A 25,905-nucleotide genomic window follows, 5' to 3' on the forward strand; every position below is an offset into this window, starting at 1 on the left:
TATAAACTTGATTAAAAATGAAGAGAGCAATGCTTTTATTCCAAAATTCCTTATGAAACATTTGAAATAAACCCTACTAAATGAATCTGATATAATTGTGTTCTTCTCCAATATCCACATATACTCTGTGTGTGTGTGTGTGTGTGTGTGTGTATCCATATGTGTGTGTGTATTATGGAAAAACTAATATTAATCACTGAAATGTACCCTAAATTGCATTATTGCAACTTAATAATAGCAAATATTGTTTTTCTTTAATATACTTCATAATGGATTACTGGGTCCCACTGTAAGATATAGGAAGACAATTTTTTACCACAAACTACAAATGGCAGGCAAGATGTCTCAGTCTAGAAAATGAGAGAAAGCTAATTATAATGGCAACCCTTTTGTTTAGGATTGTGGCAAACAAACTGAATATCTGTGGGATTGCCTCAACAGTTGCTCTCTACTAAAGAAATAATTTACTGTTGGTTAGTGGTGGTATTCCAAATATTTTCCTACTGGTTCTATGAGAGCGCACTTTGAACAGGGGCACAGCACTCAAAGACTGCCCTCGGTGTCAGCGCTGGTGAGCTGAGCTGTTTTTTAGCTCAGCTGAGGCGCAGCAATCCGTTCTGCTGTGCGAATCAGCTGAGCTAAAAAACAGGGGAATATTGGAGAGGGAATGACAGGGACGGGATAGTGGGGCCAACCAGAGGTGGTATTTGCCAGTTCTCCGAACTACTTAAAATTTCCGCTACTGGTTCACTTGAACCAGTCTGAACCGGCTGAATACCAACCTCTGGCTACTATAAAACAAATTTGCTTTGTGAGTGGTAAACCTTAGGATAAGACTTGCTGCCAATTTAACAACTGTCCCTGATAGGGCTGTTTGCAGGATCAGAACCACAGAAAACATGTCTAGCCTTTCTGTATATCAAGGCTGCACCATCCAATATGTGGGTATGAAATGTTTATTTTTCTTTAGGAAAAGAGCTGCTGCAAACAATTGCCCTTGGCATTTGAGAACAAGGAGCACTGAAGACTTGTCCAGGTGGAGCATCTCTGTATAAAGATTGAATGGCCAGTTCCCTGACTTTCAAAGGATTATTGCCCATTTCAGGCTTCTTGACAAGAGCTTGGTGGGTGGGTAATTCTCAGATGCTACTCTTGACCCAGCTTGACTAAGTCTCTAGATTCAAATTCACTGAAGCTCCTCAAGACACATAGTATAGTAGATAAGAATCTTTCTTGCATAGTAGATGTAAACGGTACCATGATTCTTTATTTTACCATTGCGTATAATTTGACAATCCTTCAAGGTGGATCAGACCAGGAAACTGACTCAACAAGTTTCACTTGAACTCTAGTTTATTAGTAACAGAACCTTGAAAGCCTGGTTGCATTTTCTCTCCCCTCCCTCTTATATTCCAGGAAGTTAGAGCGGAGCCAATTTGAGTTTCCTCCTCATGTTTTGCTTCCCAATGTTAAGCATGTTTTTGTAACCCTTTTTGCATACTTTTTCCAGGTCATCTTCGTATTTCTCTACAGGAAACTTCTTTTTCCTGCTTTTCCCAGTTGCTCTGGCCTGTGGCTCAGTTTAAACTGAGTGAATTGTTGATATAACTGACAAGTCTGCTCTGAGAAATTCTAGCTCTCAACCTAAATTTTGCCCCCTGAGGTGGTGACTTTGCCATTCGTAGACTTGCTGATAAGGGAGTGACCCTTAAAGTGGTTTTTTTTGATACCCCTTAAGGCAGAGAACTCTATTTTCATTGCAAATATTGGAAAAGAGCTGGGATTACAATTGGGACAAGTTACTAAATGTTGCTGCCTAACTAAATTATGGTTTTCTGGAATGAGATGATCAGGAATATTGAAAAGAGTGAGGACTGAAGAAAATCAAATTTTAAATAGTAACTGGTAAGGAATTGCAATTTGGTTTTACAATTATTGGAAAGTTTATGGGTTTAGAGATCTCAGTTATGATCTATTTTCTGATGAGCTGAATTTGTTTTCTGGATTCAGTTTTGGCATCTCCTTTGAGACAATACCTTATGTATCTTATTATTATGTACAATCTTATGTATCTAATGTGGAGTAAAAGATTCCTGCATCGAACAGGGAATTGGATGTTATGATCCAACTCTGGATTTTAAATTGTGCTTGACTCCTTAACTGAAATACTTTAGCTTGTCTCTTTTGTTCAATGCTCTTTATCTTTTGCCCCTATAACAAATTATAACTGCTCTTGCAGTTTTGTTTATGGGTGCTTTCCTGGCTGATTTTGGACTATTCTGATTTAGGTTTGGAAATTTGTGGAAGACTTATTTTCTTTTATCCCTTGTGGTTGGCAGCCCTCAGGCATAAAGGTTAAAGGACAAGAAGGATGTAATCAGGACTGACATGTTCTTGTGGTGAAAGCTCATGTCCTGAATGTATCCTGGTTATTCTTGAGAGATATATTATTCTTTGCAGCCTTTTTCAGTCTACGCTTGTAGCTTGAAACTGTAGCTCCATCTGGATTCTATCAAACATGCATTTAATGCTATGTTCTATTCAGTGAAAGGCAGATGTTTATATTTTATTTCTTATCTATTTCAATCCTTTAATAATCTTTTCTATAACTTGCATCTCTCTCTCTCTCTCTCTCTCTCTCTCCCTCTCTCTCCCTCCCTCCCTCCCTCCCTCCCTCCCTCCCTCTGTTTTTGTAGTTACCAATGTCTTCTTTAGGCAAATCTGTTCTTCAGCAGAAAGGAATACTTTTCTTGTGTATGTTCAAGGTTAACAGTATCCATCATTCTTTTTTGGACTAATCACAAATAGTGCCACATCACGATAGAGATTATCATCATAATGCACTGTTTTAAGGGGTATATTTTGGAGAGGTGCGTACCGCACTATATATACATACACTTATGGGCAGGCTCCCTTCCTCTGATTTGTGGAAATTGAGTGGAATAGTAATCCCAATGTGCAGTCTGCACACCTTTTATCTGTAGTTATTTGAAACAAGACTTCGTAAACTTAATCCTGAATAAACCCTACCATAAGGGATTTATAAACCTAGGGTACTGGAGGCTAAAACAAATGAAGAAAGATGCAGGAATTTAGTATGTCTAGTTTAATGAAAAGTAGGACTAGGGGTGACATGATAGCAGCATTCCAATCTCTAAGGGGTTGCCATAAAGAAAAGGGAGTCAAGCTATTTTCCAAAGCACCTGACGGCAGGACAAGAAGCAACGGGTGGAAACTAATCAAGGAGAGAAGCAACCTAGAACTAAGGATAAATTTCCTGACAGAACAATTAATCAGTGGAACAACCTGCCTCTAGAACAGGCCTGTCAAACTGGTGGCCCATGGGCTGCATACATCACGTGCAGGACATGCCCACCCCAGCTCTGCAAAGGCAAAAAACATCACGATATGTCACGTGACACGATCTAGTTTGATACCCATCCTCCAGAAGTTGTGAGTGCTCCTGGAGGCTTTTAAGAAGAAATGGTGTGAATTGGTGTTGCATTTCCTACTTGAGCAAAGATTGAATTTGGAAGACATTCAAGGTCAACAACAGAGAACAACTCTGTTGTTCTAAGTTTTTCTATATTGTTAATCAGTATATACTTAATAAAATGACCTTTGCCTCTCGTCTTGCTGAATATTCATGAATATTCTGCAACTGTGTTCAACACTTGCACTTATTTCCTAAGTGGTGATTAAAACTACATCTGAAAGGCAGCTGGCAGAAATAATTAAATTAATTCCTACACAAAACAGGACCACACTAAGATTGCCAAGTTAGCAGTGGTTAAGGATTTCATTTTGACCATGATGATCAACGACCTTTCCTGTTATTTGGACTGAATCATTCATCAGGACATATACTAGATATCATATTCAGTTTGAGAAAGTAGAGGGGCTGGTTGTAACTCTGATATTATACAGTCAGTTTGATGCTGGTGGCTTCAATAGGCTTTTACGGGGGCAGGGAGGATTGGTTAAAGATCAGTCAAGAGAAGCCACTCAAAATGCTATATCCAGATGATTCCTGAATGCACTAGTGGGCTTGTATCTCTTATCAGTTAGCAATACTCACTGAAACCTTGGCAAATCTGTGCAACACAAAAATATGCCATGTAAGTGTAGTCCTTGACTTACAACCATTTGTTTAGTGACTGTTCAAAATTACAACTGAAAATTACACTGAAAAAAGAGATTTACAACCAGCCCCCATACTTTTTTGACTGTCGTAGCATCCCCACACTCATGTGATAAAATTTTTGGGTGCTCAGCAACTAATTTGTATTTATGATGTTTGAGGCGTCTTGGGGTCATGTGATCATTTGTAACCTTCCCAACTGACTTCTGGAAAAAAAAGTAAATGGGGGAAGCCAGATTTGCCTAACAATCTGCAGTGATTAGCTTAAATATCATAAAATTGGATATGATTCACTTAACAAACATCCTGTTTAGCAACAGAAATTCTGATCCCAATTGTGGTCCTAAGCCGAGGACAATCGTATCTGAAATTACTGCTTCTAAGCCTCTTTTCCTTGAACTAAGCATCTTTGTTTCCAAACTCTACAGGCCAAAGGAAGCTGATGACACTGGAAACATCAATAAAGTGCTATTTAGAATTTAAAATTTATGCATAAAATTTACTACTGGTTCTGTGGAGGTGGCTTGGTGGGCATGGCATGGCTTGGTGGGTGTGGCAGAGGAAGGTTACTGTAAAATCTCCATTCCCTCCCCACTCTGCTTTAAAAATGTTTTTTAAATGATCCTGGATACTGAACCTGTATCACAAAATGAAACCAAATTCAGTGTGAAGAAAGTAACACAAACTATGAAAAACAAAACCAAACCATAACAAAACATTTTAATGCTTGCTCTTATAAAATATTAAAATCCATAACTAGATTTTGAAATCAGTGAAACTATGCTGAGTATCCTTTGAATGCTACAAAGAAAGGTAACATACTACGAATTATGGGAACCCTGTAATAAATATTTTGTCTTAGCCAAAAAAGAACATAAGCCATCCAGTGCAACTATGATTTTTCACTACAAGAGTGGCCTTTGGTACAATATAAAAACTGGAACAAGATGCTGTATTGATTTGTTTAGGTATGCAACAGTCAAAGCTAAATGGAATTCAGTGATATCATTCACTGGATTGCCAGCTAATTGGTTCAATTTCAAAGCACGAAGATCAATCAAGCTCATATTCCAACCCATAATTCATATAGATAACGAAGCCAAGACACTGTTAGAAAGATTAAATCAAGATCTACGAAGGACTTCCACATGGCTTTTAATTTTCTTTTCTGGAAAGGAAAGGATGGTATAATATTCGCTGAAAATAAGAACACACGTCCACATTTTAAAAATAATTTTAAAAGTGGATATGATGAAGAGAACTTTGTGTTTCCAAAGACAAATAGCTCCATAATTTTAAACGAGGAAGTAAACAAAGTTTCTAATTATTTATTCCATATCACTCATCTAAGGAAAGAGTTGTAAGATTTGAAAATAGAAGAGGAAAATGATCCAGGCTTATTTCTTTGAGAATTTGTTGATGTTTTATAAAGTGAGGACCATTATATCTTGCTTGCTGGCCGAAATAATAAATATTTTATTTTAGAAAAAGATTGTCCCTCCACTGATAATATCCTAAAAAAATGTATTTTGCCTGGGATAAGAGAGCTTCACCTGGAACAATCCTAGATCTATTTTATATGTCTCATATAAAATAAATTTATATGATCTATTTTTTATGAGTCAATGGAGATGTTATCAGCAGTCTGTATCACTTTCCCCAAATTTCAAAGTCTTCAATCATCACTTCATCACATTTTTATTATTCTGAGGTTATTTATTTTCATATTACATGCACCTTTCCTCCAAGAACCCATAGTGTCATAGGTAAAGGTAAATAAATATTCCCTTCGCACATATGTGCTAGTCGTTCCCGACTCTAGGGGACGGTGCTCATTCAAAGCCGAAGAGCAGCGCTGTCCGAAGATGTCTCCGTGCTCATGTGGTTGGCGTGACTAAACGCCAATGGCTCATGGAACACTGTTACCTTCTCACCAAAGGTGGTTTCTATTTTTTCTACTTGCATTTTTTCATGCTTTCGAACTGCTAGGTTGGCAGAAGCTGGGACCAGTAACAGGAGCTCACTCCGTTATGCGGTACTAGGGATTCGAACCGCTGAACTGCCAACCTTTCTGATCAACAAGCTCAGCATCTTAGCCACTGAGCCACCATGTCCCAGTGTAATTGTCATAAATAGCATCATTTCCTCCATTTTTTGTCCCACATTAATCTGTCAAGTAGGCACCCAGAGAGAACCTAATAAAAGGAATTTACATTTATTTCAATGTGTTATTTCTATGCATCTTTGTCTAATTTATTGTTTTTGTACACAACACTCCCTACCATATTTTTGTCCATAATTTTAGCTGGTTTCAAGAGAAGTGTACAATCCAAATCACACATTACTTTAGCATGCACAAATTAAGTCATACCATTTTAATCACACTTTTGCTATCCTACACTATAAGATTAAACTAATTTAGCATCTCTGGTGGATGGTTCCTATTCTTTGGTACTTGGGAGAAATAATGTATTTTTTCTCAGTTTTTTAAAAAAACTTCTTTTAGCAATTCTTGCTGCAGATAATATATAATTTTGTTGCAGCAAGTTAAATAGAAGATATGTGGCATCTGTGCCAAGTTATTCCTTGTAGAGAGTTAGTCTCTCTGGTCAGTGATGATTTTTGTTCTGTGATCTGGAACTCAATGTGATATTTTAGAGAAGTACGTCTAATGTATTAATGTGTATGTGAAACTGCTGGGATAGAGCTTTTGAAGAAGTAAAATATTGTCATATTGGTACATGACATTTATCCATGTTGGATATTTCCTTGTTTTCAAGTCTAGCATTGTAGCCTGTTAACATGTTTGAATCTTGTCTCTGTCTTACAGGGTGTTAATGGCTCCTCCCAACCGCATGACCACTCCCTTCATAATCTTACTCACTTAATTCATAGTACTAGAAACAATGATTGTACAAAAAAAATTGTAGCATACATTCAAAACATTTCTTAAAAATAATTATTTAACCAGATTCATAAGTCAAATAATATCAGATAATCTACATTTTACCACTCTGTCCCAAAAGAATTTCACAGAAGATTCTGCCAAATGTTTGTTTAGAATCAACACTGATTCTATCAAAAGGGATACAGTTGATTAATTCTTATAAACAGATCTTGTATCTTATAATCAATCATATTTTTTAGATGTGAGCTAGCTAATTAATATTCTGTTTTAGAATTTTGTCCAATATCAACATTGATTGACTGGTGTAAAATTTGCTTCTGTTCCATTTCCTGAAAATAGGAAGTTGCTTTGAAACAACTTTACAAATCTTTTTGTATCTGAGATGTAGCTTTTTATCAAAAAACAGTAAAAGCATCACTTGAATATTAATATTTTACTTTTCAAGTGACAATAGGTTAATCACAAGAACTAATTGATTCTTTTCTAACTACTAGACTAATATATATTTCTTCAAAGCTGTAAGAAAACAGAAAAATAACAGCAAAATGAAATATGCCCCAAACTGCAATGGATTTGGCATACCGTATGCAATGAATACCATTAACCAATTATTTTACTCAGTTCACAAGATCCTTACAAATTAAGATGACATGTCCTATTGTCAAAGTAATATAAATCAGCTTAATCAACCTCTAGAACAGGAAAGTCTATAATCCTGTTAGTAAGAAGCACTTTTGAATTCAGCAAATCATATGGGAATTCGATGCAACAGAAATCACCAGTGTTGTAAGCATGAAAAGAGAAAATGCAGGTTGACAGATAAAACAAACTGACAGTTTGATTTTTAAAAAAAATATAACTCATTATATTTATCCCAATTCCTTGAACTTTTTCATAGAAAAAGTTCAGCTCTATTCATATTTGCATAACTATTATTAGGAAATTATTATATTGGGGTAGGATGGAAGTAATGGGGGAAGTCTTTGAATAATAGTAAAAAATGGAACTAGAACTCGGTTTTTCATTTAAATTTTGCAGTTGGTCTAGCTCACCTTGTAAAGTAAGAGGCAAGAATAATCAGCAGTCTTGCAATATACAAAATGGCATTTGGAGTAAGGGTCTATAGCCGTGATGCTATGGCACATGTCATACATTCACCATGGCACAGAAGTGGCACATGGAACCATGTCACTTTGCATGTGCACCGTCACTTGTTCCTCTTCTGGGTTTCTGGTGCACATGTGCACGTGATGATCAGCTGAGCTTTGTACATGTGGCAGTGATGGAAACGGGAAGAGCTGGTCTTCCATTTTCTGGCATGAGAATGCGCACCATCCAGATGATTGGCATATGTGCATGCACACCAGAAACCAGAAGACTTGCTGGCCACCATGCATGTGCACGCTGGAAACCAGAAGCTCATTTTTCAGCATGCATATTCCCCCTCAGCAGCTCCTCTCTGGTCGTGGGCCAGGTGAGCGCGAGTTGTGAAATGCACAAATTGCTCCCTTTTCGGCACTCAATGCCAAAAAGGTTCACCATCACTGGTCTATAGAGATTCTCAGTCATCAGGTCATAGTTTTCCCAAACCTTTGGGTTTTCCCAAAGGCTTTTCCATGCTTTTTGAAGAGAAGATGTTTCACTTCTCATTCAAGAAGCTGAAGAAGCTTCTTGGTTGAGAAGCAACATGTCTTCAAAGAAAAACCAGGAAGTCCAGTTGCCTCTTCATAAGCACATTTGGGATTTTGGGTAAGGTTAGCTAAGGAACTGCACTATCTAAAGATCACATTTGGACACTGATGAGGCTTGCTTTGTGAAAAATGTCAACAAATGAATTTGAGGTAGATGTGACCTAGAAGCAAGCCACTGTAACATAGTGCATGTCAGGCCCCAAACCAACAAAGAGACTTGGTGTTTCTTCCCAGCTGAGTTCTTATTGTTTCACATATACTAACAAAAATCATGCCAGACTGAGAATTCTACTGTCTGTTTCTTACAATATACTCTCTGAATTATTAGGTTTACCCTTTTCCCTCCCATATGATATCTAGACTGAGTTGTGTCTTATACCTCTGGAATGCATCCCCTTCCTCCTGGAAATCCACCTCCTTCCTACATGTGTTGTGTTTTCATTCTTAGGCAGTCTTTAATGAAATTACTGTATTTTCGAAGTATAAGATGCACCAGAGTATAAGCACGCACCAAGGTTTGAAGAGGCTTTTTTTTTTTTAAAAAAAAAGGTAGATAGATAGAGGGATAGAGAGGGAGAGAAAAAGGAGAGACATACAGTAGGTAGGTAGGGATAGAGAGAGAGAAAGAGAGAGATAAAGAGATAGAGAAATACAATAGGTAGGTAGGGGAAGAGAGAGAGTGTGTAGGTAGGTAGGTAGATAGATAGAGGAATAGAGAGAGAGAAATAGAAAGAGATAGAATGCTGTAGATAGGTAGGGAGAAAGAGAGAGACTAGGTAGGTTGTAGGTAGAGGGATAGAGAGAGAGGAATAGAGAGAGAGAGAAATACAGTAGATAGGTGGAAAAGAGAAAGAGAGTAGGTAGTAGGTAGGTAGAGGATAAAGAGAGAGAGAGAGAAATACAGTAGGTAGGTAGGGTAGGTAGTAGAGAGAGTAGGTAAGTAGGTAGATAGAGGGAGAGAGAGAGAGAGAGAAATACCGTAGGTAGGGAGGAAGAGAGAGTAGATAGTAGGTAGATGTTGCCAGGTGTATTTATCCATGTGCTGACAACTGCAGCAACCTAACATTTTGTTTCTGCTGGCACAGCACTTGATCATCTAATTCTCATCAATCAGTTAAAGAGCTTTCCGAAAGGGGAAAAAAAGTTTTGCACTCTGCAAACCTCCCAAAAACGCCTGTATTTCTTTTAAAAAAGAGGATGAATAGCCTTGGGGGAGGGGCTTGCAGAGTGCTCCTGGGGGTGGGGCAGGGCAAAATGAGCAAAAAACAGCCTGTTTTTTGCAAAAATGGGCCCATTTTTGTCAAAAAAAGTGCATTATAGCCTGCTGGGGGCTGGGGGAGAGGCAAAAAAGGGCCCATTTTTGCTCATTTTTCCTTCCCAGCCCCCAGGAGCTCTCTGAAAGCCTCCATAAGGGTATTCGATGAATAAGGACGCACCCAGATTTTCAGCCTTTTTTGAGGTGCGTCTTATACTTATACTCCGAAAAAATACGGTAGGCCTAAAATCCACCAATCTAGCATTTATTCCCAGGTCTGGAAAAAAATATAAATGAAGAACTTCCTTAATCACAAAAGGTACACCCTTCTTTTTTAATCACAAAAGGTACCTCAAGCTGTCCTTGAGCAAGTAAATCTGCTTCTCCAACAGAAATTCAGAGTAGGGGGAAAAAATCTATTGTTAGAAGTTCCAAATGGGCAAAATAGGAATGTGGTAGAATTTTCTCCAAGAATTCTATACCGGTGACTCATATAGCACTGGCAATAACACTTAGACTTATATATCACTTTACAGTGCTTTACTTGCTCTCTCTGAATGGTTTACAGAGTCGCATATTTTCCCCAACAATACAAGTCCTCATTTTACCAACCTCGGAAGGATGGGAGGCTGAGTCAACCTTGAGCCAGTCAGAATCAAACTCCTGACAGTGAGAAGTGAGTTAGCCTGCAATACTGTATTCTAACCACTCTGGATATATGCATTGTAACCATTTAAATAATCATCCAGCCATCAATCAAGTTCCGTCCTAGAAACTAGCAAGAGATAGTAGGCATGGTTCTTTTATAGACTATATATTTCACAAGTAGATAGTCTAAGATCAATCCATGCATCTCCAGATAAGGAAAGTAAAGATACCCATCTAAAGCATTGTTTATTTGGGGTTTTACAAAAACCTTCACTGGTAGTGTATTTTATGTGATATATTAAATGGAATTCCTTGTTAAATGGATTAAATACTGTTCAAAATGTATCCAGATAGTCCTGTAGGTTGATTTACAACTTTTTTTTTAGATCATTCAAAGTTACAAAGGACCCTCCGTAGGGGTATGTACAACCTGGTTCTGAAATTCAAATGGCTATCCTCCCAGTCATGTGATCGCATTTTTGGCTCTCAAGAGTTTACAGCCATTTGCAGAATCCCATGGTCATATGACCATGTTTTTATGGCAAAATCAGACCATTGCAAATCACTAATGACCATACTGTTCGCTTAATGATTGCCACAAAACACCTAGTGGTAAAATCAGGTCAATCATGTGAGTAATCCAATTTATGAATGTTACAATTTTACAACCATGATGGGCTGGTTCCATTATGATTGTAAATTGAAGAGTATCTGTATATCCTTTTGCAAAAATGCTTGAATAAAATAAATTATTTACATATAATTTTAACCATTACATATTGAGTTTGAGTTTATTATATTTCTATGCCGCCCTATTCCCCGGAGGGGACTAAGGGCGGCTCACAACCATATTCTATCAAGTGTATAAATATGAATAATTTGCCTGATATCATATATCATATATCATATATCAATCTCTATCTCTATCTATCTATCTATCTATCTATCTATCTATCTATCTATCTATCTATCTATCTATCTATCTATCTATCTATCTATCTGATTATTCAGGAGTAAAGTAAATTTAATCATCTTCCAAACAAATATTTAAGTATTTCTTACAACAATTTATGCTAAGCATATAAACCAGGTTGGTGTAGTGTTTAACTTGTTGGTCTAGAAACCAGGAAACTGAGTTCTAGTCCCACTTTAGGCATGAAAGCCAGATGGGTGAACTTTTGACCAGGCATTTCCGCCCAGCCCAACCATCACACAATGTTATTGTTGTGGGCAATAATAGGAGGAGGTAAGAGTATTAAGTATGTTCACCGCCTTAAATAAAGGCCAGAATATACTGTAAGTAGATAAGTAAATAAACAGGCAAATATAAATAGTGTATAGAAATTTCAAGAAAGTGGTTCAGAGTATATCAATTTTAATGTAAGAAAAAATAATGCAAATAACATGACAATTATTGGATTTTTATCACTGCAACAAGATAGAAAACTAATAAATCAATAAAGCAGGGTGTGGGTGGGGAGGGGGGGGGAACAAGTGTTTTAAACTGTGAGTCTGTGGTTAATGCTATTTCTTTCAACCACAGTTCCCCAAGGTCTCAGCAGAGATACTGTATATCTCAACACCCATAAATTACTTTTTAACTGTAGATGCTCACAATTCCGCATGCATCTGCTGCTACGGTACCTTATCTCACACCATTTCTTATTAGTAGAAAGGTCAGTAGCGCTATCATATGCGTCCTTGCTATTTCACCTGGTGCAAAGGTTGCAGAGAATTCTGGATTAAAGCCATTATTATAAACTTGAAAAAAAGGATAGATTATAGCTATAATTGAAACTGAGCTACAAAATGGGCACTGATATAAATCATAAAGGGGGGAGGGGGAGACACAAAGGCATAACAGATGGCCCTCTTCTCCTCCATCCATAGCTACTAGGAGATGACAAGCTGGTAATTTTACTGGGTGGTTTAGCTCTTAAAAATGACAAAAGGGGATTTGTGACATTTGCAACATACAGAAAAAATGCAGTGTTGTTCTTTGTGATACAATATTTTTAAAAACAAGTTGTAAGTGTGGGATAGCACCTATATTGATGAAGTTCTTATCTGCCTTATAGGCACTCATCCGTTGTTGACTATTTTTCCTTATGAACTAGCAGCACTGTCGTGATGTTATCTCCCTTTTATTAAATTCTATATTTGTAAGGGATCTAATTCTAATTCATTATTATCATACTGTGTTCAAAAACAGAAGCTGCAAATTTGATGGCACGTGCTTGAAAGGGTTTAATATTCTGTACTTTCAAGAGACACCGATGTAGGATCATAACACCAGGTTCTTTTCTGTATCAATTTATGATGATTTACTAGCCCTTTTCTTTCTTAGCCCAATAAACAGAATCCCTATAGCTTAATCCAAGTGAGCTAAATAGTGTATTTCGATAATCTTCCACCTTCTCTGTAAAGTTGTTGTGGCCCGCCAGCGCCCAACAGAGCTGGCAGCAGATTCGGACAGTGATGAGGTTGGGGAGGAACATGGGCAGTCCTGGAGCCTGGGGAAAGCTCAGATGAGGGCTCTACACCAGAGGCAGAGATGGGGCCATGGCCTCTGACAGTTAGTAGCTGCCTTCGGAATCAGACATCATGAGGCACACAACAGCTGGAGTTTGTTCCCAGTGTGCTCATGCACAATGTTGCCAGATGAAGGGAACGAGCTAAAGAACAGGTGTTGACTTGGGAGTAAGGCCACAGGCGGAAGGTGAATGGCTCCTCCCAATAAAAGAGGAGCGAAAGGGGAGGGGTTTTGGAGGAGACAATTAGTTCGTGCTGCTGGGGAAGCCTAGGTCAGAACAAAAGTGTGATTTTAAATATAGGCAAACATTTTATAGCCGCAAAATTGTAATTTTTTTTTAAAAAAATGACCAGAGATTAAAAAAGAAGACAGATGCAAGTCTGTAAACACAGCAACATAAAAGTGTTGAAAGTGGTTCTGAATGGTTTAAAGACACCATACCTAAAGGGATGGGATCCGGGTTCACTGGACTCTGCTGCCTAGAATGATTGCTACCGTTGCCTTTTTTCAAATCCTCTGCATCGCTGTACCGCCGTATCCAGTAATTAAGTTCTTCCCGGTCAGCTTCTTGACATCGCCGTAGCACAGTGAGAGATCGCCTTGTTTTTTCTACCATGTCCATGATGCAATTTAAGAGCTAGACGTCACAAAGGGAAAGAGAATTATGAAAGGTTATGTTTATTTGATGTATATCAATCAGAACAGAAGTGAAAGGGATCTTCAAGGTCTTCTAGTCCAACCCCTGCTCAAGCTGGTGATCACTCAAGCCAGTGATGTCTAACCTTTTTGTTAAGGCGTGCCAAAAGCATGGGGGAGTGTCATGTGGGCCTCCCCCCATGCATGTGCGCACCACCCATGCGCATGCGCACAGGGGTTCACTGATGCCTCTGGACTTCCGGGAGGTGTATTGGGCTCTTTTTTGTCCTCCACAGACTTCAGGGGGCTTTCCTGAAGCCTCCAGAGGGAGAAAAACGTCCTAACGGGCACCCCAGAAGTTGTTCCGTAACTTCTGTTGGGACGTTTTTGGCCTACCCAGGCTTCAGGAAGCCTCCTGAGGCCTGGGGAGGCAAAAAATGGCCCACCATGCAAACCAGAAGTTTGGGATTAACTTCTGGGTTGCCCATTGGGCGTTTTTTCTCCCTCTGGAGGCTTCAGGAGGCTTTCCTGAAGCCTGGGGAGGGTGATAAACAGCCCAATGTGCAAACTGGAAGTCTGTTCCCAAACTTCCAGTTTGCGTGTTGGGCCATTTTTTGCCCTCCCCAATAGCAATAGCAATAGCAGTAGACTTATATACCGCTTCATAGGCCTTTCAGGCCTCTCTAAGCGTTTACAGACAGTCAGCATATCGCCCCCAACAATCTGGTCCTCATTTTACCCACCTCGGAAGGATGGAAGGCTGAGTCAACCCTAAGCCGGTGAGATTTGAACCGCTGACCTGCTGATCTAGCAGTAGCCTGCAGTGCTGCATTTAACCACTGCGCCACCTTGGCTCCCCAGGCTTTAGGAAGCTACACTGAAGCCTGGGTAGGCCTAAGAATGCCCAACGAGGCCAACCAGAAGTTTGGGGATGAACCAAAGTCTGTTCCTGAATACTGCCCATAAGACCCAGATTCTATAGAGCAGGATCACACTTCAGTGGTCCTCTTCAAACAAGTGTCAAATGGACTCCCACCATCCACTGCTGTCATGTTTTCCCAGTAGGACATGCTACTTAGGTTTCACCACTGACGGCCACACAAACAGACTGTATTTTCTAGGTGAACTGTGGTGCCGTTGAATGAGAATCACACTGGCTGACAGTTCCATTCTGTGGTTGATTATGTTTGAGTATCCAGAACACAGTTCCCAACCTGACATTAACAAAGCAGCTCAGTGGATTTTAGCCAATTTAATCTGGTGGTCAGCCAGCACAAAGCACGTCCAAGTATTAGTCCAAGTCATTTCCCATTCAGAAGGGCCATTAGCAATATTTACTGGGGGTGGGGTGAGGACAGGTGAGAGAAGTGGCTGCTACTGCTGTTCCAGAAGCACTGCATCTGTTATAACATCTATTATTTTACATAGCTTTATAGCCCTCTCTAAGCGTTTTACAGAGTCAGCATATTGCCCCCCCCCCCGATAATCTGGGTCCTCATTTTACCTATATACTATACAGGGCTCAATGGTGAAATTAGCTTGAAGTTCCAACTTTTTCTGCAGTGGGAACAATGTCTGAAATGTTGAGAAGGTGTAGGACAGACTCACAAGGCAGAGATGAAAAGATGAAAGTGCCACACAGCTATTGCCATGTGCTCTGAATCTCCTTCCTCCCAATGCTGTCCTAAAGTTCTATTTCAATTTCTTTTTTTCTAATCCGATGTGCAAAGGAAATAAAGCACTCGGCCAGGGAACACCCTGATATTTTAGTTCCAAAGAATGTGTACGAGGACTACGCCTTATACATAAAGCTCCTACTCTTCTTTAAGCATATTAGTTGCCATTTATTTTTAAATAGGAAAGCAAAGGAAGTCCCAATACTCAGATTTGACATTTTTGGCTATTCTCCAGCAGATCCTGATACTACGCTTACTATTGTTTTCGAAGGAATGTTCATTCCAGCAGTTGTATGCCCATCTGCTACAAACATTTGTTTTCATGCTGATCCTGAGAAAACTGCTGGACTCATTTATCATGGGATGGCTCGGGAAATAGTTTTAAAGATAAGGAACAATTTGAGTCCAGCAATTTTAGATCCAGTTGGACATCTTAATGATGTGTCAAGAATGTTTCAGGAATTGGCAATTCAATAATAGCATTCCCGATTGTCAAGTAGACCTCATTCCAAATAAGGTAAATAACAATAATTTTTAAAACGCGTCGTCATGAACTTCCCAAATTTGCAAAATTTCAATGATATCTCATGTGAAAAAGGCAAGTGTCACTTCAGTGAGTTCAAATAGTTGACAAACCGAAATTGGCACTTTTCCTCTTGTAATCATAAATAACATTCCTTCTTTCTCTCTGTATCATATATATAGGTTATGAAAATTTGCAGCCTAATCCTAAATATGCTTATAGATTGGAGTGGTCTTCATCTCTGTTATATTAGCACAAAGACAAGCAAAATCTATGAAGGTAGGAAACGTATTCACCATTATGTGTGAAGTTCATGCAAAGCTTTGGGGGGCTCCTGGGAGCTGGGGCAAAAACAAGTTTTAAAGAAGGGCATGCAGAGGCTTTGGGAGGCTTCTGGGGGCTGGGGTCCCAAAAACAAGCAAAAATGGCCCATTTTTTTGCTCATTTTTGACCTCCCCAGTCCTCAGGAGCAGTGTGGAAGCCTCCTAAAGGCTATGCACATCCATTTTTGCAAAGGGGGTGGGGTTTCGGTCGGCCAAAAATGCTATATTCAGTGTATAAGACGCACCCAGATTTCACCCTCTTTTTTGAGGGAAAAAGATGCTTCTTATACTACGAAAGATACAGTAAGTTTAAAACTTGTGATATCTACACTACATAACAGAATACAGACATTCCTTACATGGTCAAGGTGTTTCCATTCTTCGGCCCATTCTCTATCTGTTAGTCTATGATCAATCATTTTCTTCTTGACGTGTCCCATGCAACCCTGCCAGAAAAAGTGTAAAGTATTACATATGAATAACATGAATGAGGCATCTATCAGTAGCTTCAAATTCAGCCTATGGCTATAAATATATGCATTATTAACATTGCTTGATTAGGGGCATTGCATGATCCAGGTACTTCTTTAGTTTCAACCACAATTGGGACTGAAATTTGTGACATAAATTACTGCAGTTGTATGTCAAGTTGGACCCAATTTTATGACAATTTTTATGGTGGTTTTTTAGCTAATCACATGGTTGCTAAATGAATCACACAGTTATTAAGCAAATATACCTTCCCCAAATGGATGTTTTTTGCTGAAAGGTTGAAAATTGTAATCACATGACCCAAGGATGCTACAACAAGTAGTAAATACAAGCCAGCTGCCAAACACAGAACTGTGATTACATGACCGCTGGGCTAGTGCAATGGTCATAAGTACAACTGGTTGTAAGTCACTTTTTCCAAGGTTGTCATGACTAGGACATCGTTAAATAGTTGAAAAAAAATGAGCTGATTCTCATAGAATATTTCAGAGATCAAGGAAATCTACAGAATTAAAAATAGGAAAGAAAATCATACAACCCAAGTTGTAATGATAGCACTTGGATTTATATACCACTTTACATAGCATCACAGCCCTCTCTAAGCAGTTTACAGAGTCAGCATATTGCTCCCCAAAATCAGGGTCCTCATTTTATCCACCTTGGAAGGTTGGAAGGCTGAGTCAATTTGACTTGAACTGCCAAATTGCAAGCAACCGGCAGGCAGCAGAAGTAGCCTGCAATACTGCACTTTAACCACTGTGCCACCATGGCTCATGATGCTTAGAATCAGCAGTAAGATTTTCAGAGAAGTAGAAAAAAATAATCAAGAACCCCTTTCTAATTCCCCGACTGCCAGATCATCAGCCAGGACAGAGGAACACCATTAACAGTAAAGCAAGGTAATCTAATCTAATTTAATCTAATCTATCAATTTTCAAAAGAAATATGGAAGAATGAGGATAGGAAGAATTATTTTGGTTAATGGATTTGAAGTTTTTTTTCTTTATCTACTCCAAGCAGCTTACCTATATAATGAAATACATCCCACAAAGGCAAACCAAAATAATTCACTAACAAGTATATAGATTTCTTTTGATCCATAAGAGAGTCATTACAAAACAATAGGAAAAAAAATCATACAAAATGAATACAAAGACCTCTTTACTTCTGTAAGAAAAGTATTCCATTTCTTGGGATAGAAAAGACTCCGTTCCTGACTAACAGTACTATGATCCAACATAATGAGAACTCACAGGCTAAAGCTTTGTTGTTCACTCAATAACTAGCACACTGACTGACGAATGAAAACTTGTATGGCAATGTAGGCCCCACATTTGATTGCATGAGCTCTGCACTATAAAAGAAGACATGCAATACAACGTAATGCAGAACAGAACAGACCAGAACGGAATAGAATAGAAATTTTTATTGGCCAAGTGTGATTGGACACACAAGGAATTTTTCTTTGGTTCATAAGCTCTCAATGTACAAAAAAAATACATTCATCATGAATCATAAGATACAACACTTAGTGGTAGACATAGGATACTCAATAAGCATCAAATCATGCTAGGAAACTAAACAGCACTTAGCAATAGCACTTAAGAGTTATATACCACTTTACAATGCTTTAACAGCCCTCTCTAAGCAGTTTACAGAGTCAGCATATTTTCCCCAACAATCTGGGTCCTCATTTTACCGACCTCGGAAGGATGGAAGGCTGAGTCAACCTTGAGCTAGTGAGATTTGAACTGCCAAACTGCAGTCAGCTGGCAGTCAGCAGAAGTACCTGCAGTACTGCACTTTAACCACTACGCCACTGTGGCTAAATAAAACAATACATTATGGACGGGTATCTTCAGGCAAGCATTGGGATTCAAATAACAACCGAAGGGTGATACATATGGAGATCGAAACCCCAGTGAAAGAAAAGCTTTGCTTACCCATAGGTCTGTTTCTGTCCCTGAGGTCCCTGTGGTTGGGGTGTCTGTATGAGTCCCTGTAGTGGTGGGCAATGGCCATATCATCCAAACGGTAATGCTGAGGTGGAGGCGGAGTAGGGTGAGGCAGACCATTAGGCTGGTAAGACAAGCTGTTATTTGGACTGTACCGCTGGCCCGGGCTAATAGTGCACGGCCGCTTGCTTGGATGCTCTGAGTGCAAAGGCTCTCTGTCAAAGCCATTTTCTTTGGTTCTAGGGGGGAAAAAAGATACATACGTTTGATTAAGGCTTTTTACAAGCCACAAGGAAGTCCTGCACAACTTATTTTGCCTTCTCCAATTCTCCCCCCCCCTCCCCAAGAAATAGGGAGATAAAGTCCCAACCTATATGGAGAATGTCAGCTTGAGAAAAGTGCAGTACAGGTAATCCTCAACTTACAACAGTTCATTTAGTGACCATTCATAGTTACAACGGCATAGTCTTCTATTTACATTTCAAATATTTTACAGATTCATTTTAGAAACTTCATATTCAAAGACCACTTCTAAAATATCTGTTTGCACAGTAGCAATTAAAGCAGAGTTTGAACTGAGGTTTTTCTTCAATATGGAGGGACAGACAAAGCAAAAGTAAAGTTGAAAGAAAAGTGTCATACTATGTTTACATTAACTGTACAAATGATCATATTAATTTTTCAAATTCTTTCAAGCAAAATGGCTACTGAGAACCTACTGCAAACACACATTGATCACTTTCTGTACTTTTAAAAATTTATTGCATGTGAGTGCTATTAGAGAAAATGATCTTTCTTCCTTGATAAGCCTACCAATGGTAATTGAAATGTTAAAAAAATGACTCTTAACTCCTTATAAGGAAATAAAATCTTAGTTTTGTGACAGAAGATACTAAACGTTAAAACTGTATATTTTATTGGATTGTTTTGGAGAGGTGGAACAACCAAAAAGATTGGCATTGGTTTCTAAAGCTGTAATGCAAATATTTTTGACGAGTGGGGAAACGTATCTGAATCTTAACATTTAAATGGCTGTTTTGAGCTGTGTATTCCTATTCCATTTTAAATTGATTCAATAAAATAATAGAACCATGAAGTTGGAAGGTCATCTGTTACAATACCTCACTTGATGCAGGATCTACTAAATCATTTCAAACAGATGATTATCCAGTCTCTGTATAAAGACTGCGAATGAAGATACATACTATTAAACATATTAGGAAGAGCCACTGTGGTCCAGTGGTTAGAATGCAGTATTGAAGACTTCTTCTGCTGCCTGCTGGCAGCCTGCAATTTGTCAGTTGGAATCTCACCAGGTTCAAGGTCGACTCATCCTTCCAAGGTTGGTAAAATGAGGACCCAGATTGTTGGGGGCAATATGCTGACTCTGTAAACCGCTTAGAGGGAGCTGTAAAGTATTGTGAAGCGGTATAAATGTCTAAGTGCTGTAGTGTTATTGCTACTTTATAAGGAAATCCATTCAGTTGGTTGACCTCTTTTACCAACATAAAATCCCTTCTAATATCTAGCTGAAATCGACTTCTCTTTTACCAACATAAAATCCCTTCTAATATCTAGCTGAAATCGACTTCTCTGTATTTTCAACTTTTGATTCTAGTCCTGCTTTCCTCCGATAGCAGAGAACATATAACATGTTCTCTCTTTACATGACAACTTTTAGATAACTAAAACCAGTTCCTTCTAGGATTTGGTTTCTAGTCTCCTTTACCATTTGGGTAGTTCTTCTCTTTATTTGCCATTTCTTGATGTTTTGTGATGCCCAGAATTAAATACAGAATTCTAAGTGGGGTCTATTTAAAAAAGATATAATTGCTTTCCATCAATTGGACTCTATGCTCCTATTAAAGGTAAAGGCTCCCCTCACACATATGTGCTAGTCGTTCCCGACTCTGGGAGGCGGTGCTCATCTCCATTTCAAAGCCGAAGAGTCAGCATTGTCTGAAGACGTTTCCGTGGTCATATGGCCGGCATGACTAAATGCCAAAGGTACATGGAACATTGTTACCTTCCCACCAAAGTTGGTGCCTATTTTTTACTTGCATTTTTACATGCTTTCGAACTGCTAGGTTGCCAGAAGCTGGGACAAGTAACGGGAGCTCACTATGTGGCGCTAGGGATTCGAACTGCACACCTTTCGGATCGACAAGCTCAGCGTCTTAGCCACTGAGCAACTGCATCCCATACTCCTATTAATGCATCCCAAATAGCATTTGCTGCTGGTTTACAATACTTATATCCTTTTCCAATTTTCCCATTCCCACCTAGTCCATATTTTACCATGACGTCATGAGAACCTTTGTTGAATGCTTTGCTGAATTCAAGCTTCATTTATCCATGGCATTCTCCAATTTATTCAGCTGGTAAATGTTTAAAAATGAAAAAGAAAGGGTCTGGCATGACTTGGGATAAACCAGTGGGTGGCTCTTGATAAGTATTGTAGTTACGTTCACAAATACTATCTTCAATAATTTGCTTAAAAACCTTGCCAGTATAAACATCAAGCTGACAAGTTTAAATTGTTCAGGCCCTCTTCCTTTCCTTTTTAAAGGTAAGGGTAACATTGCTATTCTCTAATCTTCTGGGTTATTCGCCAGTTATCCAAGAATTCTCAAATATGGCAATTAGTATTTCTAACCACCTCCATTAATTTCTTTGTACCCCAAGATACAATTCATTTCCTTTTGGGATCTTCTATTATTTAAGTATATAATTTAATTTTAAATTATTTAAAATTAATTATTTGCCTTCATTGGTATTTTAAACTGTTATGTAATTCTTTATTCATCTACCCTGAAGTTCCGTTGTTCTATTTATTTAGTCCTTTATATCTTGCTGTTATTATTTTTATAAATAACTCAAGCCAGTGAATTAATAGTCCTTCTTCTATTTCTAGAACCTTGTGAGGTGGCTTGGGCTGAGAAAAAATGACTGGTCCAAAGTCACGTAGCTGATTTTCATGCAGAAGGTATGATTAGAACTCACCGTCTTCTGGTTTTTAGCCAGGACTAAAGCAAATTGGCTCTCCATTTATGGCACAACAATCATCAGCAATGATTTTGCTTTCTTTCTGAGCAATGATGATGATGATGATGTGTGTATATATATATGTATGTATGTAGAGCACAGGTTCGATTCCCAACAAGGGTGTGGCTAGCTGATGAGAGCTAAATAGCTTGAAATAGATCTATACTAGTCTCCCTTTATTTATTTGTCAGCATAAATATAACATATATATATATATATATATATATATATATATATATATATATATATATATGTATGTATGTATGTATATGTATGTATATGTGTGTGTGTGTATACATACATACATACATACATACCCCCACACACACATACCCCCACCCACATGCATACATACCTATATGTATCCACATTTTCTAATTAGTTTTTTCATGGTTTTCCCCATATTTCAATTGTGTATACACACACACACACATGTGCCTTATTATTGTATGCTGGGGAAACTGGGGGCGAAAGAAATAATTCATTATAAGTAGCATTCCGGGACTTAAATGTGGCAATTATAGATGAGAACAGTTCTCAATAATGTTACCTTGATTGAACCTTGCAGATTCTTGGGCACATACTAGGTTATTCATTTTATTTATTCAAATTTTGTGCTACCTGTTTCTCATACAAGGTGAATCTTGGTGGCTTACAAGTTGAAGATCAAAAATGCGACATGCACGATTTTCATTACAAAGAACAATTTTTTAAAAAAAAATGCAAGGGGAAAAAAGGTTAGCAGCTACTGGTTGGGCTTTGAGATGGGGTGAAAAAAAACAGATAGGAGGCGAAATAATAATCTTCACAAGTCAAGTGAAACTATTGTTCACTATGGAAGATGACTAGAATACAAGTGTCACTCACAAGATTGGAGGTTATATAAAGAGAACAATGAACTGTGGTCCACAATACCAACTAACTGCTCCTCTGTATTAATTTCCAACTATGTAATTAAGTCTGGTGATAGTCACTATAACTATATTGGAAAAACTAATGCAATATAATCTATATCCAAAAACTCAAAACCAAAATAATTGCTCCTAATGAGACCTAAAGAGATCAGGATCACCTTCAGAACAAAAGTATATGGCATTTAATAAAAGATGCTGTATATAAATGAAAACAGAATTTTTTAAATGCATAAATATGAGCTCTTCTTTTTAGAAAACGTACAGATTTCCTGTACAGACTGAAAAAAATTGTATATATACATGTACAGATTTATATGCACACATACATATATCTAACAGTATATTCATCTCTCACTTTGTTTCTAAAAAGCAAAATTATTAAAAATGTGTTGTCTCCTCAGGTGTCATTCTCTTCTCTCATTCAGTGACTGATGGCTTCCAGTGTTATTACAGAAACAGATTGATCTTTTTAATGATCTCATTTAATAGACTCCAAAATCTCACCGTGGCTGCTCATCCATGTCAGACCATATGTACCAAGAAAACATTCACTGAGAGCTCTGCTGTCAGCCTGTTTCATAAAACTTTGCATACAGCAGAACTGGGCATATAGATAAAAAGCAAGAGATAGAAAATGAATATGCAGACAAAATGAGAAAGAAAGAAAGACAGGAAGGAAGGAAGGAAGGAAGGAAGGATGGAAAGAAAGAAAGAAAGAAAGAAAGAAAGAAAGAAAGAAAGAAAGAAGTTGTATATATTTGCAGTATTGCAAGCTAGTTCTGCTGGCTGCCAGGAGTTCGATTCTGACCAGCTCAAGGCTGACTCTTCCTTCCATCCTTCCGAGGTGGGTAAAATGAGGACCCAGATTATTGGGGGCAATACGCTGACTCTGTGAACTGCTTAGAGAAGACTGCAAAACATTGTGAAATGGTATATGAATCCAAGTGCTATTGCTATTGTTCAAGTAATTTAGTTAGGAGGGGGCATAGATCAAAATTCCAACAAGAAATGCAGCATTTCTTTTATATTTTAACCGAAAAGATAGCATGTAATGTAGCAAATGTAAATGGAGAATGTAAATGGAGATAATTATTAAATATGGGTCCACTTTAATACTTTGTGTTTATAATGTATTAAACTGCCAAAAAATAAAACAAAGCCAAACTAAGTCCAGCCTCAGCCGAAAGACAAAAATTGAATAAAATTCTGTCTTAAAATGCTGTAACATTGTTTCCAGAAGAATAGGAGCATTTTTGAAAGCAAATAGCTGGTGAAAACTTTTTTCAAGATGCCAAATTTGCTTCTATTCATGAAGAAAATCACAGTAGGGCCATCTGCAAAAACATTCATATAGGCCAGTGATGGCTAACCTTTTTCCCCTCGCCTGCTGAAATCACGTGTGCGCACAATAGCGCATATGTGCCCACACCCATAATGCAATGTTCCCCCCCACTCCCATGCATGCACATGACCACCCGTGCTTCCCACATGCATGTGTATAACCGCCCCCTGCTGCACCCCCTGTTTTGGGCCTAGCAGGCCTCCCTGAAACCTCCTGGGACCAAAAATGGGGTGCAGGAGAGGGGCACCATACCACCCGCACTCCCCCATGCATGCACATGTGAACCCCCTCCCCCTGTGCATGTGACCCCCCCCCCCCCAATCACCTACACATGTGGGTGTGTCTCCCACATGTGTGGCAGAGACTGCCCTCCAAAGTAGCCTGGACCTAGAACTGATAGTTCATAAAACAATATTTCAGCAATTTCAAAAAATACCGATACAATATGGACATTTTATCTTCAGTATCCATTCTAATTTTTTTATTTTTCTCTATTTGACCATACAGCCAATATAGAAAAGACATGATAGTCTCTGACTTGTGGCTGCAATTGAGACCAAAATCTCAAGCATTGAGTAAAGTGGGCATGAAGTGAGATGCTAGCAAACTTTGTGTACCGGACTGATTGTATGATTATGGACTATGTTATTTGGATTATCCCTTAACTGAAAGACATTGATGACTGACTTCTTATCCGTGTATGACTTGGACTGTTGATGGATTCTGATACCTCTATTTCCACGAAAGTAAAAGCCTACTTAAACTGCAGTGTCTCTGTATGCTGGTTTGTGTGTTCTCCAACAACACTCTCACAACGCTTCTCTTCCCAAAGGGGAGCTTACCTAACACCATGTGACTGTTTTGTTCAAGAACCACAATCCTGGCATTCCTGGTTGTGGTTGCTAAGTGATTGCCTGGCTCATTAAGTGGATACAACAACAAAAAAAGTTGTCTGCCAACTTCATTTCCACTCCATGGGTAGAAAAGAACTGCTTTGGCAAGTTGCAGGAATGGAGCTCAGCTCTTCAGGAGCTAAGCTCTGTTTCTCCACCTACCCAAACAAAATGATCTTCTCTCCAGGCACAGAAGAAAACTGTTCTGTGTTCTGGATCTGAGCTCCCTTTCTTAACCTCATTGGGGAATTCATCTCTTTTAAGTAGCCACCTCTTTCAGCCACCCACAGAGACAAGAGGCAGGCAGCAACAGATTGCAATCTTTCCTGCCAGCTTTCCCATCGACTTTCTAGAGAAGCTAGCAGAGAAGGTGGTAAATGGTGAGCACATGATTGTGGATGCCTGGCAACCAATCATAATCATCCAGAATGTAATCATGTGACTATGGAGGGGGGTTGTGATGAAACATTTTGGAGTATTATGGGCATAAGTGCTTTACAGGCCATAAAACATAAGGTTACGGTAGTTTTGTATTTGTTAAAATGAATCTGTGAGATCATATAGTAATGCTTTTCTGCAGAACAGAAAATGAACAAGTGCAAGGAATGAAATCAAAATTTGTCTTGGTTGCCAATGAACTGAAAATAAAATTGAAAAAAAGTTAAATATGTGATACCATGGGGTTAGATTAATATTGTCACCGAGAAGTAGGTAATCACTTGGGCACCATAATTATGGCTGCTTTTATACAAAAACTTATGAGGATGGTCTGATGTAGTTTATTGGTCTGGATCCCCAAACTTCAGCATAGCCTTGAATATTTGTACCTCTGTAAAGTTGTCTTCTGTTATATGCCTGAAGTATAAATATCGTTGCTGCTTTGGTTATGATACAATCTCTGATTCTAGTTGAAAATGTTGCCTGCTTCTT

General features: G+C 38.5%; 1 protein-coding gene across 1 annotated transcript in view; it reads right to left on the minus strand.

Moving 5' to 3' along the window:
* RUNX1T1 (RUNX1 partner transcriptional co-repressor 1) overlaps positions 1–25,905 on the minus strand; it is a 152,108-nt gene that overhangs the window by 15,129 nt on the left and 111,074 nt on the right. The window contains 4 exon segments of the mRNA XM_032223359.1: positions 13,618–13,813; positions 16,694–16,753; positions 16,755–16,780; positions 18,770–19,020. Of these exon segments, the coding sequence (XP_032079250.1) occupies positions 13,618–13,813; positions 16,694–16,753; positions 16,755–16,780; positions 18,770–19,020 (533 nt within the window).

Source organism: Thamnophis elegans, chromosome 8 (genome assembly GCF_009769535.1).
Source record: "Thamnophis elegans isolate rThaEle1 chromosome 8, rThaEle1.pri, whole genome shotgun sequence".
NCBI classification, from domain to species: domain Eukaryota; kingdom Metazoa; phylum Chordata; class Lepidosauria; order Squamata; family Colubridae; genus Thamnophis; species Thamnophis elegans.